General features: G+C 52.9%; 7 protein-coding genes across 7 annotated transcripts; 3 read left to right on the top strand and 4 right to left on the bottom strand.

Annotated features, from left to right (window-relative positions):
* Positions 1 to 1,168: 1,168 nt before the first annotated feature.
* On the top strand, positions 1,169 to 2,465 carry NCS54_00399800 (Hypothetical protein; the record flags this gene model as incomplete). The annotated part of the gene is made up of 2 exons (XM_053149549.1): positions 1,169 to 1,344; positions 1,397 to 2,465. The coding sequence occupies 2 exons, from the start codon at positions 1,169 to 1,171 to the stop codon at positions 2,463 to 2,465; spliced, it is 1,245 nt and encodes a 414-aa protein (XP_053005524.1).
* Positions 2,466 to 2,597: 132 nt separating this feature from the next.
* On the bottom strand, positions 2,598 to 5,512 carry NCS54_00399700 (Phosphatidylinositol 3-kinase VPS34; the record flags this gene model as incomplete). Its single annotated transcript, XM_053149548.1, has 4 exons — positions 2,598 to 5,088; positions 5,139 to 5,240; positions 5,292 to 5,378; positions 5,436 to 5,512. 4 exons carry the CDS (start codon positions 5,510 to 5,512, stop codon positions 2,598 to 2,600), a joined length of 2,757 nt encoding a protein of 918 aa, XP_053005523.1.
* A 2,937-nt stretch (positions 5,513 to 8,449) lies between these two features.
* Positions 8,450 to 9,578, top strand: NCS54_00399600 (Hypothetical protein; the record flags this gene model as incomplete). Its single annotated transcript, XM_053149547.1, has 2 exons — positions 8,450 to 8,530; positions 8,583 to 9,578. 2 exons carry the CDS (start codon positions 8,450 to 8,452, stop codon positions 9,576 to 9,578), a joined length of 1,077 nt encoding a protein of 358 aa, XP_053005522.1.
* Positions 9,579 to 9,869: 291 nt separating this feature from the next.
* Positions 9,870 to 11,135, bottom strand: NCS54_00399500 (Hypothetical protein; the record flags this gene model as incomplete). Its single annotated transcript, XM_053149546.1, has 1 exon — positions 9,870 to 11,135. Exon 1 carries the CDS (start codon positions 11,001 to 11,003, stop codon positions 9,870 to 9,872), a length of 1,134 nt encoding a protein of 377 aa, XP_053005521.1. The 5' UTR covers positions 11,004 to 11,135.
* A 572-nt stretch (positions 11,136 to 11,707) lies between these two features.
* Positions 11,708 to 14,071, bottom strand: NCS54_00399400 (Hypothetical protein; the record flags this gene model as incomplete). The annotated part of the gene is made up of 1 exon (XM_053149545.1): positions 11,708 to 14,071. The coding sequence occupies one exon, from the start codon at positions 14,069 to 14,071 to the stop codon at positions 11,708 to 11,710; it is 2,364 nt and encodes a 787-aa protein (XP_053005520.1).
* Positions 14,072 to 14,659: 588 nt separating this feature from the next.
* On the bottom strand, positions 14,660 to 16,052 carry NCS54_00399300 (Non-structural maintenance of chromosomes element 4; the record flags this gene model as incomplete). Its single annotated transcript, XM_053149544.1, has 2 exons — positions 14,660 to 14,850; positions 14,903 to 16,052. The coding sequence occupies 2 exons, from the start codon at positions 16,050 to 16,052 to the stop codon at positions 14,660 to 14,662; spliced, it is 1,341 nt and encodes a 446-aa protein (XP_053005519.1).
* Positions 16,053 to 19,005: 2,953 nt separating this feature from the next.
* NCS54_00399200 (Hypothetical protein) lies at positions 19,006 to 20,138 on the top strand (the record flags this gene model as incomplete). The annotated part of the gene is made up of 3 exons (XM_053149543.1): positions 19,006 to 19,354; positions 19,467 to 19,967; positions 20,023 to 20,138. The coding sequence occupies exons 1-3, from the start codon at positions 19,273 to 19,275 to the stop codon at positions 20,136 to 20,138; spliced, it is 699 nt and encodes a 232-aa protein (XP_053005518.1). The 5' UTR covers positions 19,006 to 19,272.
* Positions 20,139 to 20,637: the final 499 nt, after the last annotated feature.

Below are 20,637 nucleotides of genomic sequence, written 5' to 3'. Positions count from 1 at the left end.
CTTCCTCCTCTCCCTTATACAACCCCTCCACGCCACATACGTCCACGCCAAACCACACAAGAAGAAACGTGTGCCGCAGCAGCCATCTTTCGATTCCCACTGCACACAGTCCAAGGGCCGAATGTCGACTGATAAAAAGCAACGACTCACTCTTCTCGAGGGTAAAAGCCCCGGAGCAAACGGACCTGTAGCAGAGAGATCCAGCTTCCCGGGCCATCAAATCTCACATGCTAACTGCCTAGCTCTGTGCTACCACCAAACCGCCTACGGCGCATGCAGGCACTTGGCATGCGACCTGCAGTTTTTGCACCTGGGCTCTTTTGATTGCAGCTTACCAGAATTTACTAGTAAAAGATGCTGTGCCGCATAGACTGTTATATCCTTTCCTCGAGAGCAATCTAATATCATCATGCGCTATATTATCAAGCTCTCATAACAAAACACAACAGACAGTATCGTGTTTCCAGGGGAAACCAGGGACAGAAAGCCAGCAGGTGATCGATCAAGACATGTTCCAACGCCTTGTCTTGCATCTATGGGTTCCATATCAGATCCCACCCTCCCTTCTTGGGACGGGAAACACTTTTTTTCTTACTCATGAGCACAAGATGATTGATCGCTGCACCTCAAAACGAAACAGATTGTCTACCCCTTTTATCGAATTTTTAAATCGTAGCGTTGCATCTCTAGTGCAACCGTTCCTGGTGCTATGCCCAAAGTACCTCGGAAGTTCAGGGTTGGGTGAAAAAAGATACAAGCTATCTTCGCATCGAGGCCTAAACGACTTTGGGCAACCCACCACAAAAAAAATGCAAGTTGTGAAACTCTGCCACTATTCCCAATCTCACCGCGACGATTACCCATCTCGTCGTCCCTGTTTTCCCGATTTAGACGACCCCCAATCCCCCATCCCCACTTGCCACGCCCGAAGAGGATCCCATCTCCATCTCCCGCATGCTTCGGTCCCCATCGCAGCCGAATGGCCGTCCCCGGTTAATTGCGGGCTCTGATTGGCCTGTGCCTCCGCCTCTTCAACGTCATTCGAGCGAGAGCTCCCGTTTAAGCTCGGTTCTTTCTTGTCGAGGTGAAAAAACGTTGTGCGACTTTCTACGCCCGACAAGCAAATCAATTTGTATCCTCTCCCGATTAATTGATTTCCCGTTTCATCATGGCGAGCTCGCAGTGTCTCCGTCTTCGACCCCTCGTTTCGGGCCTTGCTCGTCCCTCGGCCAAGCTCCAGAGGCTACCCACCGTTGCGGCGCGATTCAAGTCGGGTCCTTATGGCTACACCCAGGCAAAGGCGCTCGTCTTCTCCAAGTATGGCGAGCCCTCTGATGTGCTCCAGTATGTTCTTTTTCTCACTTATTGCCTATACACCCTCGCTGACAGCTTCTAGACTCCACCGACACTCCATCTCCCCCTCCATCCCCTCCAACTCGGTCCTCGTCCGATCTCTCGCCGCTCCCATCAACCCCGCCGATATCAACACCGTTCAGGGCACCTACGGCTCCAAGCCACCCTTTACCTCTCTAATTGGCACCGCAGAGCCCTCTGTCGTCCCCGGCAACGAGGGTGTCTTTGAGGTTGTGTCAGTCGGCTCCTCCTCTTCTTCTCTGCAAAAGGGCGACTGGGTCATCCCCGCCATCGGCCAGTTTGGTACCTGGAGGACGCATGCTGTCGACGAAGCCGACAAGTTCATCAAGATTGAAAAGGAAGGCTTGACCCCTGCGCAGGTCGCGACCGTCAGTGTGAACCCTTGCACGGCCTACCGTATCTTGCGCCACTACGGCCCCAATGCCGGTCCCAAGGCGGGCCTGGGTATGCGCCCTCTCGAGGTCAACAGCGGACAGTGGTTCATCCAGAACGGTGCCAACTCTGGTGTTGGCCGAGCAGCTATCCAGTTTGGCAAGCGCTGGGGTCTGAGGAGCATCAACGTCGTCCGTGATCGCGATACTCCCGAGGCGACTGAGGCTCTCGTCAAGGAACTCCAAGACCTTGGAGCCGACATTGTCGTGACTGAGTCCAAGTTCCTCTCCCGTGAATGGAGGGATCAGCTCGCGGAAATCACCCGAGGTGGCCGCGAGGAGATCGGCCTCGGCCTCAACTGCGTCGGAGGCAAGTCGGCTACTCAGATCGCCCGAGCCCTCGGTGAGGGCGGCAGCATGGTCACCTATGGCGGCATGGCCAAGCAGCCCGTGTCCCTGCCTGTCGGTCTCCTAATCTTCAAGGATATCCGCTTCGTTGGCTTCTGGCTGAGCAAGTGGAACGAGCGTGACCCTGCCGGTCGCAAGCACATGATCAACGACATCCTCGATATCGTCCGCGCAGGCCAGTTCCGTGACGTCCCTATTGATGAGGTCAAGTGGGATTGGGAGACGGAAGAGGAGACACTCCGCAACGCTGTTCAGCAGGGTCTTCAGGGATTCCGCAATGGCAAGGGCGTCTTTGTCTTCGGAGAGACATAAATTGGACAGAACGTAGCACCAACGGCGTGGCAGCCCAGTAAAAATTAACTAAATAATCTCTTGATCAACAATGCCCTCGTGTCAAATACCCCAAAACTCCAAGTACCTAGACACAGCCAGTCACCAAGAGTTCTATGCTCGAAAAGCTTGCGCCCACTCGTGCAGCTTGTCAATCACAACAGGCGCATACGCCGTCAGCGTATCTTCAATAACCCGGTCAAAGTATCTCAGGGCCTCCTCCTCGCTGAGCTCCAGGTGGAAACGCTCCCGCACCTTAAGTACCGCCTTGTCCGGCTCCAGCCGGATATCTGGGATGTTAGCGTCCACCATGAGGCTGAAGAGGTTGAGTATCAGGTTTGACGACTTGCGCAATGCCGTGTATGCCAGGAAGCAGTACTGCTTGAACTGCTGATAGTGCTCTGACTGCACGCCGCCCATACAGTCTACCATCTCTTTAGAAAGCTTCATCAGGGGCGCAAAAGGTTTGGGATCTCGACCAAGAATAAAACCAAAGTCGGCATGGAAGAAGTGACCGTCGGGGGCAAGTAGCAGGTTCTCTAGATGACGATCTCCCACACCTAGGATATATGTGATGACACAGTAGCCCGCGCAGGATCTCACATAAGTGTCCAGCGTCTCTTGTCGCACACCCAGAGGCTGCCTGTCGTCTGGGTTATGATACTTAAGGTAGGCCAACGCTGGGTTTTGCCGGAACTTGTTGACAATACTGGACAAGCTTGCAGACTGGACAAACTGCGAGGCGCCTGCTGATGTGCTGGTTGCCAGGATCTTGTAGGGAGACAGCTTGAGATCCAGATTCTCCTTCTGCAGGAGTTGATCCATCAGTGTAATGATCTGGATCACAAGCTGATCCTGTCTGAGATCATCACCCAACTTGAAGATGATGGGATAAGTGCTTCCGGTAGTAGTCTTGAAGGTGCACTTGAACGGGTTCAGTGAAGACTTGAATACCAGGGTTTGGTCTGGCACGACACCAGTAATCAATATTGATGGATCGAGAGGCATCGGTAAGGGCGGATCAAAGGTAAGCAGCTCGTTCTTGGGATCTGCCAAGAAGTGCTTGACTTTGTCCACCTTCTTCGCTATCGTGTCATTTGACGTCTTGACCTCTTGTGCGATCCTGGAGAGGATGGCAACCAGCTCGGCTTGTCGCAGGAGAGTTTTGCGTGTTTCTGTGCCGCCTGGCTGCTTGACAAGCTCTGTCATGAACTCGTAAGCAACCTTTCGGTAGATATTTCGGTTATCGATGCCCTGTTCAGGGCTGCGGTCATCACATTCCACCATTAGATACCAATGGAAATAGTTTCCCAGCATAAAGTTCGCCGCAGCACGTTGAATCAAGAAGCGGGCTAGAGATGAATCGTGGCTGCTCTCCTCGTCCGAGTCTGTCGAGATATGCTCGTATTTGAGAGCCTGCACCAGCTGAAGAAGGTATAGGAGCAGTTCCTCATCGTCTGACTTGCGTAGTCGGTCCACGGCATAGGACCGGACTGCCGAGTTGTCAAACGACGGGCCAAGGAGCTCAAGAGCGTCATCGACGTCGATCGCAGTCCACCGCCCAAGCACCTGGACAGCTTGCTTCGATTCGCTCTGGTCGCCCCAGTTGACCGACTTGACAAACTTGGTCAAGGCTCTCTTATCTCGGGTCAAATGATATCGGAATTTCCACACCAAATCCGTCTCCTCTGGTGTAAGGACCTGGGTTGGAGGATACGACATGATGAGATTGAGCTCATCTCGAACCTTGGCATTCGGTTTCAAGTCCTTGTCGAGGATGCCATGCCGGTGAGAGCTTCGGAACAATCGACGATGCTTCGCCTCTGCCGGGTTGTCTCTATGGCCAGCCTCGGGGTCATAGACCTTGATCAGCCGCCCCTCGAGCCCATACGAGCTTTCACTAAGAGCGTTAATTCCTGGCCCATACTGAACCTGCGGTTGACGGTGAGCCATGCTGGCTTGTGAGACTGAAAGGTTTTGAAGTGCCGAGATCGGGGGAGGATCGTATTCGTGGTCGGCAAAAACGACGGGAAAATCGAAACGTGGCAACTCGACGTTGAGAAGAAACGTTGAAGGACCTGGTCGCCCATCCTCGCTTTTCTCATTATCTCGACCATTGAGGTCGTTCTCTCCGTTAATAGCTCGCTGTCGCTGGAGCATCTGCATCGACGACTTTGCGGCTTGAAGGCCTCGCTTCTCGAAACTGCGAAAGACCATCTGATCTAGCCAGTCGACACGGGGAATTTCGCCCATCTCGTGCTTCTTGAACAAAGTCTCCATCCGATCTAGCTCTTCTGCATCTTTGTCTAGAGGAGGAAGCGGTCCCTTGCGAGATGTTGTCCTCTTTTTATTTGAGACTAGAGCGGGGGTTGTTGTGTTGTCTGTACCATCTGCGTGCTTGTGACGGTGAACGAGGCACTTCTGCCTACCCTTTTGCGCTTGATTATCTTCATCGAACATGGGCAAGGTGGTGCCGCCAAATGGAATGGCATGACCAAGCGCTCCGGTCCCACCGGTCGGCGACAGGTCCCATACTGTGATGGCCAAGCATGAGTTGGGCGGAAGGGAATCGTATGTGATGGGTAACTGAAGCCATTCGTTCCACCTATTCCATTGATCAATAAACACTCTGTAGCGGGTGATGGGATATCATACTTTCGCTCGGTTCGGAAGGGTTTGTAGGCGGTCTGAACGGGTACAGTCAAGGGCTTGGAACCGGCCCAAACCTGAACCGTGACGTAAAGGTCGGAGTGGGAGCTGGAAGCTGACGTTAGTGGATGCGCAAATGGTCAGAGGCGACTACGCTACCTCGTGTTGGAGCCGACGTGTCGCAGTTCGGGCTTCTCGAGAAGAGTCGAAGGTTTGAATGGAGGCTCCTCGCCCTCAAGGTTCATTCTACCGTGCATGTTAGCCAAGTCCTGGGGGGGTTGGTTTATGGAGGGGGAGTTGTACATGCGAATGCTCACAGGATGATGGACATCCTTGGAGCCCGCGAAGGAGAACGGGTCCATGCGCCCGTACTCAGACATGATGGGTCAAGTCATGCTGCGAAAATAGAGAGTCGAGGTGAGAATGCGCGCGGAGTATTTAAGGTCAAGGGTGAGTTGGGATGAAAGATGGCAGATGGATGCGCTCATGGCTTTGGGTCACTGCCTGCATAGCGATAAGATAAGAGTTGCAGCTGGTGCACGGGCCATCACGCGCGGCTGTCATGAGACGGGCCGTGAAAAGAGCTTGTGTTGAGCAGTCTGAGTTTTATGCTACGTAAAACAAGTGTCTTTAAAATATATTAATTATTAGAAGGCCGGAAAGCCTCTTATATGCTCTTTTAAAGTAGATCTTTTAATATCCCGAAACTTCGATTCATACCTCAAGTTCCGGTCATACCCTGCCAGTAATCTCTTGAGCCTGTTACAGAGTACTTGTAAGGGTATAGGTAGGTTCACTACATACACAGGTCACCTAGGTATTGAGTGAGCTGGAGTCAATCCATCAATATCCATCCATCAATTGATATGGATATCAATGGATTCATGTATCAAAATCCACCCCCTGATGAATACCAGGATTCATCACACGTGCCTTGCATTATGCTGAAAGCTGAGTTCTTGGCAGTCATCCAGGTTGTCCACTCACGGCACACAACTGCCGTTGCGGCCATTTTCAGTAATAACTCCCCAGGGCGGAATGGATGGAGCCAACGCCGTGCCAAGAATCCCACACCTTCAACGTCTCGCCCGTTTCTCCTTGAAGGAATGCTAGGCCCGAAACCGGTTGGCCGGAACCTTGTGGCAATCCAGAAGGGCAGCCACTCCGTATCTTGAGGCAATGGTCTTGGAGGGAGGACATGCTTGGGCTGAAATGATAGCCCTAGCCTCCATGGTCCCTCCTCCGGTCCCCCGGTCTGCCACTCTTCCCCGGACCCATAACTACCCCGGATTGTCTGGCGAGACTAGCTAACGTCGGACCCCCCACAACCGACCACCCCCCACAACCGACCACCCATTTTCCACCTTGCAACACCATCACACCCCATTTTCAGACAGCGATTTCTCGCGCAATATTGAAGCTATCGCCAAACCGACTTTTGCATCGTTTTCGTCATGCCTGAATGGACCGAACAGAATATGCAAGATGCGTTGCAGATGTACGCAGACGGCGTGTCAATGAACAAAGCCGCCGACGCGCATGGGATACCACGTTCCTCCCTTAAGGGTTGGATTTATGGCGCCCAGACGCGAAAGGAGGAAAATGAGACCTGGCAAAAGCTTACTCTACGGCAGGAAAGAAAGCTACGAGACTGGATTCTCATCTAGCACGACCTAGGCTGCCCTGTTTCTTATACCTAAGTCCGAGACTTCGCCGGCAAGGTGGCCCAACGGAACGGGTTTCAAGATGGCGTCGGAAAACACTGGCTTGAGGGTTTTTTGACGCGTTTTCCCGACGTTAAGACGCTCAAAGGCAAGAAAATAGACTCTGATCGTTATTACGGCGCGTCTACTGAACTTATTAAGGCGTTTTTTATGTTGCTAATGATGCCGCCCGTTAAGAAGATCAAGTAAAAGCATCGTTATAATATGGACGAGGTCGGGATGATGGAAGGGATTGGACTTAATGGTCTGGTTCTCGGTCGAGCAGAGAAGAAGTTAGTTCTTTTGAAATAGCCTGGTTCGAGGTCTTGGATTTCAATTCTCGAGTGTATCTCGGCGACGGGGAGAGTCTTAAAGCCCCTAGTGATCTTTAAAGGCAGATCGGTTTAACAATAATGGTTCCCTTATAATATCGACTTCCTTGAAGATTGGAACTTTATATGCTCTGAGAAAGGGTGGACGAATAACTAGATCGCGCTCCAATGGCTGCGTAATGTGTTTATCCCGGAGATGGCGCCTAAGGACCCTCGAGAACCACGACTCCTTATTGTTGATGGCCACGGTAGTTATATGACTGAGGACTTTCTCTTTGAGTGCTACGACAATAATATCTATCTTCTATTCCTTATCCCTTACTCTTCTTACATCCTCTAACCCCTTGACGTTGCTGTCTTTGGTCCCCTGAAGAACGCATATCGTCGCCTTGTTTCCGACCTCGCCTCTATCGCAGACTTAACACCAATTGGCAAGATAACCTTCCTCGTTAACTATCATAAGGCACGACTGCAGGCAATCACGAAAGATAATATCATAGTAGGCTGGAAGGCTTTAGGATTGTGGCCGGTTAACATAGCCCGGGTTCTGATGAACCCGATGGTCATATAGACACCTGAGAGGCCCAAAACGCCGCCGCCGCCCGCAGAAAGTCCTTCTGAATGTCCTATATAGACCCCTCGCTCAACGGCATAGGTGAAACGGGCACTTGGCTTGATCTCCTTGACCTCTGAGGTCCCTCCGGTTGTGTCGCTGCTTATGAGGAAAATGGGGCATTATCTTGAGGATCGTGGTGTCATAATGGAGATGTAGGCGAAGGAAATATCGTTATTGAAGAGTTAAAACGAGGAATTAAGACCGAAAAAGAGGAAAAAAGTCGTCTTTGACGGCAACGCCGAGTTTGCAAAGGTTCCCGCGATTAAGAAAGCTCGTGAGGCGATGCTCAAGATCGTATAGCCGCGTAGGACCGCCATGAGGGTTTCTAAGATAAAACAAGCTGATCTAGAGCATACATTCCATCTAAACCTTTATTAGTCAAAAAATCAGCTCAATACAATAATGCGTTGTTGGTTATTAATTGATTATCGCGATCGCATGACCTTGGTGTTGTTGTGTAAAAAGGTGGTTGGTTGTGGGGGGTGGTCGGTTGTGGGGGGTCCGACGTTAGGGCACGTGCAGCGTGGGATCGTCACCAGCAGTCTCTTATGTCCAAACAAGTGAGGGCTTGCTTTTCCTGTTCTTCATCTCCTTTCACCTGGGTGCCTCCCCCACCGCGGCTGCGGCCCATGACGCGACATTGTTACGCCTGAAGCAGGCAAAAGCATGCCTGTTCCGATCCATAGCGATGGCGAGCTTGTTAGGAGAGCCGATGGGAGATATACCCCGGAGGCAGTAATGGTTATTGTGCGGCACTTGCATCGTCTCCCAAGTCCCCAAGCTAATGTCGTCCCCGTAGACCTGTACGACCGTATCCCTATACAATGGCATCGAACTCCTTTCTCTCATCTTCACGACCTTCAAGCGGTTCAGAGGCCTATACTTTTGGAGTCTCCTCGTGGCATCTTTCGGCGTGGTCCCGTATGCGGTTGGCTGGCTGATCGACTACTTTGACCTCGCTGGCGATGTCGCCGGCATACTCATCAACGACATCGGCTGGATGCTCTTGATAACTGGGCAGGCATTGGTCCTCTACTCTCGACTTCACCTGGTCCTGAATAACGACCGTATACTCTTGGCCGTCAAGTGGATGATTATCTTCAACGCTGTCGTCTGGCATACCACCATGACCGTCTTGCTCTTCACAGTCAGCTATCGTCCCCAGGAAGGGAGGGCCAGCTACAATCCCATCTTCAACAGTCTGGAAAAGGTCCACATGACGTGTTTCTGCGTGCAAGAGTTTATTATTTCTGGGCTCTACCTTTGGAAGACCATTGATATCCTCAAGACAGCACTCGGAGGTACACGCCGTATCATGCGACAGCTATTTGTTATCAACATTCTGATCGTTATTATGGATATCGCACTGCTTGTTGTCGAGTTCATGGGCCACTATCTATGGCAGCAGGGACTCAAGGTAGTCATGTACTCGATCAAGCTTAAGCTTGAATTCGCCGTGCTGGGAAAACTTATCGAATTTTTACAGCACGGCGGAGAACCCGCAGACTCGGGACAGGCACCAATGTTTGGGTTCGTCGAGGTGCCTCCTGAGCGCCCGGCAAAGGGTAAAAAGGCGCACTCAATAGATGGTCCCGAGGCGGTGGGTTTGGAGAGGGTGAGAACGAGATCTACAGTCACATCGTCCCTAAAGCCACCACAGAATCAACATAATGTACTCGGCCGGATAATGGTCAGGAGGAGCGTCAATGTTGAAGGGAGCGTGTTGACAGAAGCTGATAAAAAGAGCGGCAAGAGCACGGATGAGCTTTGTGAAGATGTTAGTCGAGCGTCATAATTGATATCACCTTTTGCCTGCTTCCATTATCTTGACCATCGAGAGAGCCCAGGTTGTTGATGTTGAGAATGAAAGATAGTATGTCATGTAGAACTGGCCAGGCGCGTTGAAATGAAGACTTGAAATATGTAGGTCATTGGAATTATCGCCTAGGTACCATCTTTGAGCTAAACAATCTGCAAGTTCATATCCCATCATTAAAACCCATTCATCCTGGTATCAACAAAACACATTCTCATGCCCAACTCCTCAGTACTCATACATCATCTATGAAAACTCGATTGTGACTTCTCACTTGTGGGCCTTGAGATGCCACTCGAACACATTTTGAAAGATCTCCTTGCCATCGCCCTCCATGACGTCTCCGTGGCAGGGAATCATGGTGACGAAATCCCACTGGGCGATACGCCCCATGCTCTCGTTGAAGCTGTTCCTGTCCTTGGATGCGACGTACCAGTTGAAGCGCCTCAGCCACTTGGCGTCACCGCGAGGGTTCTGCACGCAGGCAAAGACCTTGCCGATGGCACCGTCCTGGGGCACCTCGGCCTCAGGCACCTTGCTGTACTGCTCGGTGGGCGGCAGGTTGAAGAGCAGGTCGGCCTGGATGACGACGCGCTCGGGCTTGTACAGGAAGACGATCTCGAGGTTGGCGTGCCCATCGACGTACTCGTACTCAAAGTCGGCGTCGAACTCGGGGTCGATGCGGATCTCGCGCTTGTTGTCCTTCTTGAAGACGACTGCGAACTCCTCGTTGCCAATCTTGGGGTCGTCCTGCTGCTTAGCGCGCTTCTCAGGGAGGCCCTCGGGACCGATAAGCTTTGCAGAGGGGTACGCCTTTGCCCACTCCGAGACAAAGATGTGGTGCTCATAGTCGAGGGCGACGATGTAGCGCACGTCGCCGCCCATCTCTGTGACCTTGGCCTTGGCGGTCTCGGTGAGGGCCACGGGGGAGAAGACGGCGAGGCTGCCCGAGGTGAGCTTCACCAGGGTGCCCCGGCCGCCGATCTTGATCTTTCCATAGCGGGAAAAGGGCACAGAGAAAGTGGCGATGTTGGGAGTGACATTGCGGATGACCATGACATCCTCAGGCTTTGAAGGGATGAGCTTTGACGACATGGCGGCTGATACTGCTGTTGCTGCTGCTGTATGGCGTGACTGGGTAAAGGTGCGTGTTTGCGAACAAGTCGAGATGGGATGGATGACTCTGGGTCTTTTAATTGAGGTCGAGGGCTGAAAATGGAAGACGCTGGAACCTCGAGCTGAAGATGATGGGTCGTATGCAAGGCTTGGCGCTGGCTGAAGAGTGCGTTGAATGGTTGGTGGCTGTTGTTGCTGCTGCAGTGTGTCTTGAGATAAGGATTTATGCAAAGCAGGGAGGTGAGACGTGTTTAAATACAGAGCCCGACTCGCCGAGGTACGCAACATGGCAGACAGAGATAGTGTTTTTTGCTTGATTTTTCTTCTAGAGAAGAAAAGAAGCAGGGCTTGGTAATGCAAATGGAATGGTTGATTCGTGATGACATCAACAAGCCTCCACGGCAGCGGTACAGTAAGTTTCTCGGTCTGGTTAAACCCGTTTGAGCTTCATGGCAGGGGTGGGAGACACGGGCTCGGCCGATTCAGGCCCCCCGGGCACCGGGACTTGATTTGTCTAGTTGCCGAGGCACGGAGGGATCTGTATTCGACTGCTCCAATCGAGGGTCCTTGCTGCGCCATGATTCATGTGTAAATGGTGCCATGTGGATGTGGCTGTCGGCGTCAATTCCAAATACAAAAGGACGCACCGTATTTATCAACTAAAAAACTAGTGCATGTGAGTAATACGCAGCACATACTACGTAAGTAAGTACGCCGTTGTAAGCGGGCGGACCTGCAGCAGCGGCGGGTCCGAGACAAGGTGCATAAGGGATCATCAAGCATAATTTGTCAATCAACCCTGGTCACCAATTCCAAATTCACTTCGTAGTTGCCCTATCCAAGAAAGAATGATAACATAACTAGCTAGGTATTGAATATCACACTAACCTAGACCAAACGAGATAGCCTTCACTCCGACTTACACATCAACACCAAACAAGACCGAAATACAATCAATAAGCCATCCATCAAGTGTCACACCAACTCCAACACTACTGGCCCCATTCCAACATCCTAGGCGTGCCGTATGCTAAACGATACAAGTGCTGCAGAGTCGTCATCGCAAGCATGTAAATCAGCTTGAAAAAACTCTCAATATCTTTCCTTCCCACCACCAGGTTCCCATCTACCCCGTAGATGAGCCACCTACTCTCACTCCGGCTACGCTCCAGCATGTACTTCCTTGTCAGCCCGTTGGCCTCGAACCAGATGTTCCTCTCCCGTTGGGATGCCATGTACACCTGGAACGTCAGAAAGGCCGCGCAGTAGTACATGACGACGATGAAGCATGCGGGCGATGGCAGCTTAGGAAACCTAGGCACCGGCGACTCCTCGTTTGCACCACGGCCAAACGGCCAGACCAGACGCACCGCCCTGCTGATTTGGTTCATGACATAAGTGAATATCTGGCAGATGAACTTGCAGACGCGAACCCAGGCTCCTACATGTGTCATGGCAACCAGGCCAACATGGGCAAAGAAGGACCACATCCCAAGCACCCCTGAGTCGATGACCTCGACCGCCCTGAGCGTTGCACTCGCAGGGTCGTCTAGCTCCCTCGTCTGCTGGTTGTTGCCTTCTGGGGGAGCAGTGTTGCTTGCTGGAGGAGCGTTGCCTTCCGGGGGGGTGGTATTGCTTGCTGGGGGAGTGTGGGATTCTGCAAGAGGTGATGGTACCTTTGGTGTAGTGCCTTGGTTCTCGGGCGATGTCTGGGTCTCGCCGGCAGGCTCCTTGGGCGATGTCGAAGCATCCCTGACCTGTGATCCAGAAGGTCCAGACTCAGAGGCTGATATCTTGCTACCTTCAGTACCTGTCGGAGTCTGGCCCTCTGAGTTAGAGGATTCAGGAGTTGGAATCTTTCTCAGAGTCGTGATCGACTCAGCCGACTCCATTCCCGAGAGTTCATCTGCAAGAGAGCTTTGACTCTTCTTCGAGTGTCTCGATAGCTCGTCCAAAAAGGACATGATTAGAGTGAAGTCTCGACGATGCTGCTCCGATGAGCTCTGTCGAGCTGTGAGACAATCCTTCTCCTTGGTTGTCTGCTTGCCACCACCGAGTTTCAACATCTTCTCAGAGCAAGAAGCCTCCTCGGCGACGCAGCGTTTAATGGCTACCCGAGCTCTCTCCACCTGCAGCCGAACGGCCTTGGGAAGCCACATGCTGACCCAGGCCACATTGCTAGCGCGCGGAGAGCCCCCGGCGCTGTTGACAGGAAAGGATGTTACGGATCGTAGGTGACCAAATTGATTTGCGATAGGGGTGTTAGAGGCGCCTGTGCTGGGGGCCTGGGCCATGGATTCCAGGTTCGCGGTGAGATCTAGGTTGCTGGTCTTGAGCTTGGCGATCTCCTCCATGAGTCCGTCGATCAAATGGTTTTTCTGCATCACCACGCCCTTTTGCTTATTGTATTGCAACAGGGCTTGATTGAGCTGTTCCTGAAGATCGGCGTATTCCGTTTCGCCCTGCCACTCTTCGGTACCAGCTTTGCTGGCGTCCTTCTTAAACTCCTGATGAAGATCCTCCCCGGCTTCCAGAAGGCTTCGCATCATCGGGTCCAGATCCTCGTAATCAGTAGACTTGAGATCCTGAGGCTCGAGCGGCACATCAGTCTTGGGTTCGGACTCGCTTCCAATCTCCGCCGAATCGACACTGTCCTGACGTTTTCCTCCCCTGTCCCAAAGGGACGTATGATTCTTGTTCTGGCTTTGTGACGACTTGAAACTGCCCCTTGCGGTTGGTTTGGGGGGCCGATAGAAACGTTGCCCTGTCGTTCTACTGGGTCGGTTTGAGCCACCAAACAACTCTTCGAAGCCTTCGACAGAGCTAGCAGAATTGCTGGTACGGGAGGACATGTTAGACGCGCCACGGCCTTCGCGACCGGCTTGAGGTTTGGTAGTTGGCTCGCCAGAAACTGCGTCTGTCTCCTGGGCCTTCTCCAGCTTCGCCTCGAGCGCTGCCATCGCCGTTGCATGTTGGTTGGTCATTTCAGCGTCCATCTCAATCAGAATATCTTGAACGACCTGGGAGTCGCTTCGCGAGGCGGCGATGGCCTCCTCAGCAACTGCTTCGATATATTGTTTGGTGACATCTTGCATCACCTTCAAGGCTTTTCGGACCTCATCGCGACTCTCAGGCGTGGCCTCATATACAATACCCTCGACTTTTTCGTCCAGCTCGGATAGGGTGCCCTTCTTCGTCCCCTCGAGCTGAGCAAGTGTTTGTCTCAGCTGGCCACTGACTTGCCGGATAAAGTGTTCCGTGAGAGCATCATATGGTGTGTTGCGCGTTTCGTCCTCTTGAACGGTGGGGAGCTGCTCCTCCGGTTCAGCCTCGTGTCGGCCTGCTTTGGGGCGCATTGTAACGGGGAACACAAGAGAATTGCAAGATAGTCGGTTGGTCGGTGGGTAGATCGGCAATCAAAGAGGATTGCAGGGGTTTTCTGGGTTGGCAAGGCGTTATGGGAAGAATTGAGAGGCTTGAGATGTTCAAGATTATCTTGGTCAAGACGAGAGGCCCCCCAGTCTTTTGAAGGAGAAAGTCCACTGACATTAACCTCACCGAGATTCCCTGTGACCGAGGCGCTCATGCAAGGGAAGGTCTTTGTCTATACAGTTTCTTTGACTCCGGATTCCTTTCATGTTGAGCCCCGTGCGCCAAAAATAAAGTGTGCCCCCTCTCTAACTGCAAGCCTTCTCTGTCAAAGAAACACGCCTTGGTCAAACATGGATCAGACACACCTCCCTTCTTATTGTATCCACAAGTAGGGGGTGACGGGAACAAAGAAGATGCGCCTTTCTGGCACGAGAGAAGGCTGTGCACAGGCCCAACATCGCCTTCTCCGAGATGCTGCCCATCGAGGACAACAAGGGTATCAAGGTTTTCATGACAATACGATTCGAGTTGTCGAGGCTCGATTCGTCTCAGTTGGAGTAGCTAGTCCTCCCTCAGCTGTACCAGCCCCGTGCTCCGGGGCCTGCATTCGTCGCTTCTTTCCTATGCGCAATCATTGGTTCTTGCAGACCGAACGTGTCAATGATATCACGCCAAGTCTCCATGTCCATTGAAAGAATCGCCTGGTGCTTCGCCGCACCGTGACGTGTCGGCTCTTCTTCTTCAGCTTCTCTATCCACCGGCGCTGCAATCCGTGTTAGTTATTGTTGGAGCTTTTCCGTGGCAGGCAAACTCACCTAGGGCTGGGAGGCCGAATTCATCAAAATCGATCTCGACCCTCCCATCTCGAATGAGGAAGCTGACATAGAACATATTCTCTATTGTCTGTCCAAACGACTTGGGATTCACAACGAACCGCATCAGATCGATACCGCCAGTGCTTCGAAGGCCATGATTGTGCATGATCCTGGTCTTCTCGTCCTCATCCATGTCATCATCGATGAGGTCCATCACAGTCTGTTGGATATCGGCTTGGATGTTCTGTAGTTGATGGAGGATCTTGCCGCAGATTGCAGTGAGATCATTTTCTCTCTTGGCCAAATCCTCAACGTTCAGCACCTCTGGGCGAGTCTCTGTCAAGTTGTTGGGTCGGAAAGGCGCGCTTCGTTTCGTAATCTTGCGTGCCTTCTTCTCAACTGAGAGTGGACCAAGGAGAAACCCAGGGAGAGCTGGCCGGCGGATGTAGGGCAATGAAGCGAAACGGCCAAGATGAGGCCAGTTCATCATATCGCCATCGTCGCCAACATCGTCGTCGCCATCTTCGTCTCCTCTGGTAGGTCTTCTTCGTTGCCGCTGAGTACTTGACAATTCTGGCGCATTGTCATCGGTGATGCCACGGCCTTGTCTCATGTAGGTGATGCACTTTGACACAAACTCGTCCACGTCAAGGCCTTGGGAGAGGCTGCCCTGGGTCAGCCGTAGGGTTTTTCGATATGATAAGTCGGTAGTGCTGACGAGTAGCCGTGAATCGATCGTTGCCTCGGTGGTTTGTCGTACTTTCTTGGATAGCTCATCCGCTCGGAGAATGGCATCGTGTAGTCCTCGCGAATCGGATTGCAGATATTCCTCGGTATTCTCCGTCACCTCACGAAGCAAGTCTCTGAAGCCCTGCTGGACCTTTCGACGCTCTTCCAATGGTTGATCAGGATCGTACACGTCGTCTCCGTCATCGTCGCTATCTGCCGATGGCTCTACCGTTCTCCTTCGGAAGCTGGAGGATTCGCCAGTTCTCGTGTCGGCGCGCTTTCTCTTAGAGGCAGATGCATTGCGCATGTTCTCTCGCTCTCGCATCGCCATACTTCGATGTGCTGGTGTAGCTCGTGATGAAGGCGTTGGCGATCGCGAATGCGACTCCTCGGAGGAGGAGTCTTGCTGGCGGGTGGGCATCGGGGAGTGGAATTCAGCTCTTGAGGCTTTCTATTGCAAATCTATCCGAGTATAAATCGGTTCATGGCCCTCTCAGTCTCTTCGACTTTACGGTGGAGAGGCGTGAAGACACTGGCACGCTGATAGTAGACGGTTGCGAAGGGAGAACAAAGAGCATCTGTAGGCTTTGAGGTCGCGTAAAACTGACAGAAGACGCGTAGAGGTACGTACCTCAATTAACGCCCTGTGCAGACACGGAACGGGCAGGCAGTTGGAGCTTCGCGGGGCAGTTTGTTCAGTGCACGGACCACCTGGCTTCAGAACGTGCATCCCACCAAGAACCTCAGGTTCATGTATCAACTGGTAAAGTGTATATCGCTAACCCAAATCTCGGCTAAAACTATACCGAGACGGAATCTAGTTCCCTAGGTAGCCAAGACATAGTAGCTTATTGCTTGATATCTTGTTGCTTTCAAATCCAGTTGAGGCGCATCTTAACCCTGCGTGCCCCTCACATTGGGTAAAGACGCTGGACTACCTACCTGCCCACCTTGGTAGGTGTGAAGGCCCGAGGAAGGGGAGACTTATAGAGCCTGTCGATTTCTTTATATTTCGGAAATACCTACCCGACTGCTGATGTTTTCCTTACCAACTTGCCTACTTTGCTTACATCCATACCTAATTCCTTGCAAACGTCCCCTCATGCTGCTCCACTCATCTCACCTTCGCCCACAGCATCCATGGCAACATCGTTTAGAAAGAGTTGATATGGAACAAGCCATGAGCATATCGAAGTGCAAAATCTAGCGTGCCCTCATTCCATTCAACTCTGATGACTCTAGTCTCTTCAGAATCAACACCGATACTGTCGCCTGACTTGGCCACAGGCAAAGAGGTCCGTTCGTCCGCACGTATTCAGGCCTAACAGCAGCGCCCACATCCACGAGACAAGTCAGGATCTCTCCAAGACCCCAACAAATCTGTTCCCCGGTGCGCCGTTGATTAATCGTCTGCAAGACACGCAGGCCTTAACATTCGTCCTGTCCCAAGGCCGCCACGTAACCTTATCAAGAAACAAATGGTCCCGAGGTCTTGGCCGCGGCACAGATGCGGGCATTTCCGGTCACCTTCCAGAAACAAGGGCAAAATACCCCAGCCAGAGCACCATTTCGACTTCAAGGGTCCAAAGCGCCGCTCCATATGGCGCCTTCAGAACGAGACATGGCATGCAACTTTGACGCATGTCAGCAGAGCACTCTCACCGCCCTCGACCAAAGGGCAACATGCTATTTGCGACGGATCGAGCAGATACCCATGGGGGGGTTGGTTCAGTTCCAATGTGAACCATCCCACCAGTTCGGCGGGGGCGGTCTGGAAGCCGCTCCATGTTCCTTTGGGGGCTCGTCCCTGAGTTATTAATTTGTGCCGAGCCCAGCCAAATTCTCGGTTCTGGAGGAATGCGGTTGATCGACTTGGATTCTCGCAATGACTCGGGAGCGGGACAAGATTACCATAGGCTGTGGCTGCTGATGTTCCCAGATAGTATCTCGAGATGGTTCACAAACGTTCCCACAAGCGGTTCCTGCATCTGCAACGCATACAAGTCACAAGTTCAACGTCCCAGTTATCTGGTGATCTCTCCAGCCCACCCTTTCGATCCGGCGGTCATTGCTCTGGTAGGCGCAAGCCCAAATGGCCAAAGTACCAATGGCTGGCGCGGAAGCTTACAACAAACCCATCAACAGAGTTAGAGCGCAGAGAGCACGACACCACATCTTCCAGATCCGCCATCCCGAGGGCGACGTGTGGGGGGAGGGGTTGCCAAGTCGGGCCTGGGCTGATGGTGTTGCGCAAGGATGATTTGGGTGTCACATAGCGCATCCTCTTTACACCCAAAAGGTCTATCAAGTGTTGCATCATAGGCCGGCCCGACCACGCGGCTCACGGAGGTTAGGGGCGATCAGCGACGATGAAGAAGCTGGCTCGGCATGGTCAGCCAAGGAGCTGCTGCTTCTCGCGATGTACGACGACGGCAGAAAACGGATATAAAAGCAGGATTAGCGAGGCAGTCTCGGCATCAACTGCATCATCGAGCCCCCACAAGTCGACCACAAACCTGCCAGCATTTGGGCTCCAAACACCGCCAAGTCTGGGCTCGCCAACAAACCGGATTCAACATCCGTCCACGCCGTCCGTGGTGGACAGGGCTTCCCTCAAAGGACCGTCGACGTGTTATCGATTGGCCGCCCTGGGCTTCTCGACCTCCCCACCACCACAACTCCATGCCCCCTCCCCCCTGCGCACACAGCCTGATCAATATGATCCACTGCGTCCAGAACCCCGCCATTCACAGCGGGCAGAAACGCTGGAGGGTGGTCCCTCGGGACCCAGAAAACCACTTGTGATACCCCGCTATCGCCGTGTAGAAGCCTCCGTGGAAGCTCGTCATTCCTACTCGGGAAAACGCCCGGCCAGGGGAAGCCCTGAAGGTTGCCCGAGAGGATGCTACCGTGCAGCACATGTCTACCAACCGACCAGTTTGGAGGCCTGAGTCGTCGCCGTTGTGTAGATACTGTCGCCAGGCAGAGAGACACAGAGCTCGTGACACAAGCGGGCGAGATAACAAACCTGTTAAACAGGACCCAGCAAAGTTTGGTTCATGTCTTGGGCAGCGCGTCATGGTGTTGTCGTCCACAGCATCATCGTCGTGTCTGCCCTCACGTGTCCCCGCATCTCAACCCCCTCCGACCTCCACGCCATGGCTCCCACGCTACGATGGGTTACGGATGCCCAGGCTAGACCTGGGTTGGCCTTGAACTTGGAACTTGTCCGAAGTACTGGGTCTGCCAGCTCGTGCCGTGTACTCCATACTTGCCGACTCGGTGCTTCTCCAGGTCGCTTGCTGCCCACCATCTGCTACCTCCCTGAGCTGCATGCATGTTTATCCGCGGCTGTGCATTAAACAGCTGGGTATCCTGACCCTCCTGTCTTACCTTGGGCCAGAACAAAAGAGGCTATCATTCCTGGTTCCCACAACTCTGGCAGGTCTCTCTCAACTCACCCTCTGACTGTTCACGGACCCTTGAAGCATCCCAGCCGCTCGCCGGGTGATTCTCCTGTTGTCTTGGTACTTATACTCAACCTCAGTCTCCCGACAACCTTTCCTGGGACAGATGCTCGAGCTGGCTTGTTCTGCCCCCCTTCCGCTTTCTCGACCGTGTCCCTTCCGGCTTCTGCCATCATGACGGGTGCTATCGCTACGTCGCGCTACAGCGCCGACGACTTTGAAACGGCTTCCATTCGCTCTGCTGCGCCTTCTTATGGTAAGTGCTGAAGTGTTTTTGGACAGGCTGCCATATACCACATACCTATACATAGCTCGAAGTGACTGGGAAGCCCTGCACGAGATCGGGAGCTGACTTTGGTGTGCCTCAGTTTCGGAAGCGCCCTCTTACCACTCGATCAACCCGTTTCCCGAGGCTGTACCGCCGTATTCTCCCCCAGTCAGAACTACAGCCGCACCCCGAACAACGTCTCTCGTTCCTCATAGCAGCGGAACCTCGACTCCCACCAACCGCCAGCGGACGATCGGCCTCCCTCCTGTGCCCGCTGCTCCTCTGCGGTCCGTGCCGAACCTGAACAACTTCCGCATCGCAACATGGTCCTCTGTCACCAGCAACCCTGCTGCTCGACACTACCATAATGTTGCTCAGCGTCGGATGACTGCTCAAACACGCGATCCAGTGGACAGCCTTCGTCGAGCCATGACCGACCTCACCGAGCAAGACCAGCAGGATAGATCTACCAGCCGGCCTCTGGAAGACCCGTATTTGGTTGGCGAAGTCGCCGCGGCGAGGGCACGCCAGGAGCGAATCGCGCGCGAGTCGGGAGACGACATCCTTTTGCGCGAGGACCGCCAGTGGGACTGGTTCTTAGGTGAGATCAGGAGGAGCCGTCTCGCAGCAAGTTGTGTACGCTGACTCTTGACCAGCTCGAATGAAGGACTCGGACGAGCGAGAGCGGAACTGGAACAGGTTCCGTCGTGACGTAGACGTGGGAAGCCGCAAAAAGCTCCTGCGTCGTATCGGTGGTCGCCGTTTGATGTGATTTCGACTTCTCTCTCTTCTTTCCCTTCCATGGCATCTTTCCTTATGTTAGGTATCTTCCCTTCCTTCCACGGGTCTCATGATTTTCTCTTCTTCTCTTCTCGCCGCGCTGGGACGCTGCTGCTGTGTCGGAGTGGACGTTTGCCGGTTGCATCTGAAACGACATTGCCGCATTTTCCTCGGCGTTTGATCATCTAGATTGGGTCCTGGATGATGCATGACATGGGAACACAGGGTTCTCTGGCTTTTGATTATCAGCTCCAAATGACGGCGTAAATGGGATCGTCGCAGGCATTTCCTCTACTTCTTCTTTGTCACTCATTCCACACAATAGGGCTCTGAGGCTTTCGATAGGCTGGAACAATTAGGTAGCTCAACCAAATGGACTTTGAAACAAAACCAGAATCTCGCAAAGATGTCGTGCTGGCCTTGACACTGTGCTTGCTGATGCTAAATACCGTCAATTTCTCCGCCTGTCCTCTACCTGATTGAAAAATACA

This window comes from Fusarium falciforme, chromosome 3, assembly GCF_026873545.1.
Source record: "Fusarium falciforme chromosome 3, complete sequence".
Taxonomy (NCBI): domain Eukaryota; kingdom Fungi; phylum Ascomycota; class Sordariomycetes; order Hypocreales; family Nectriaceae; genus Fusarium; species Fusarium falciforme.
This window is presented reverse-complemented; position numbering and strand designations above follow the sequence as displayed.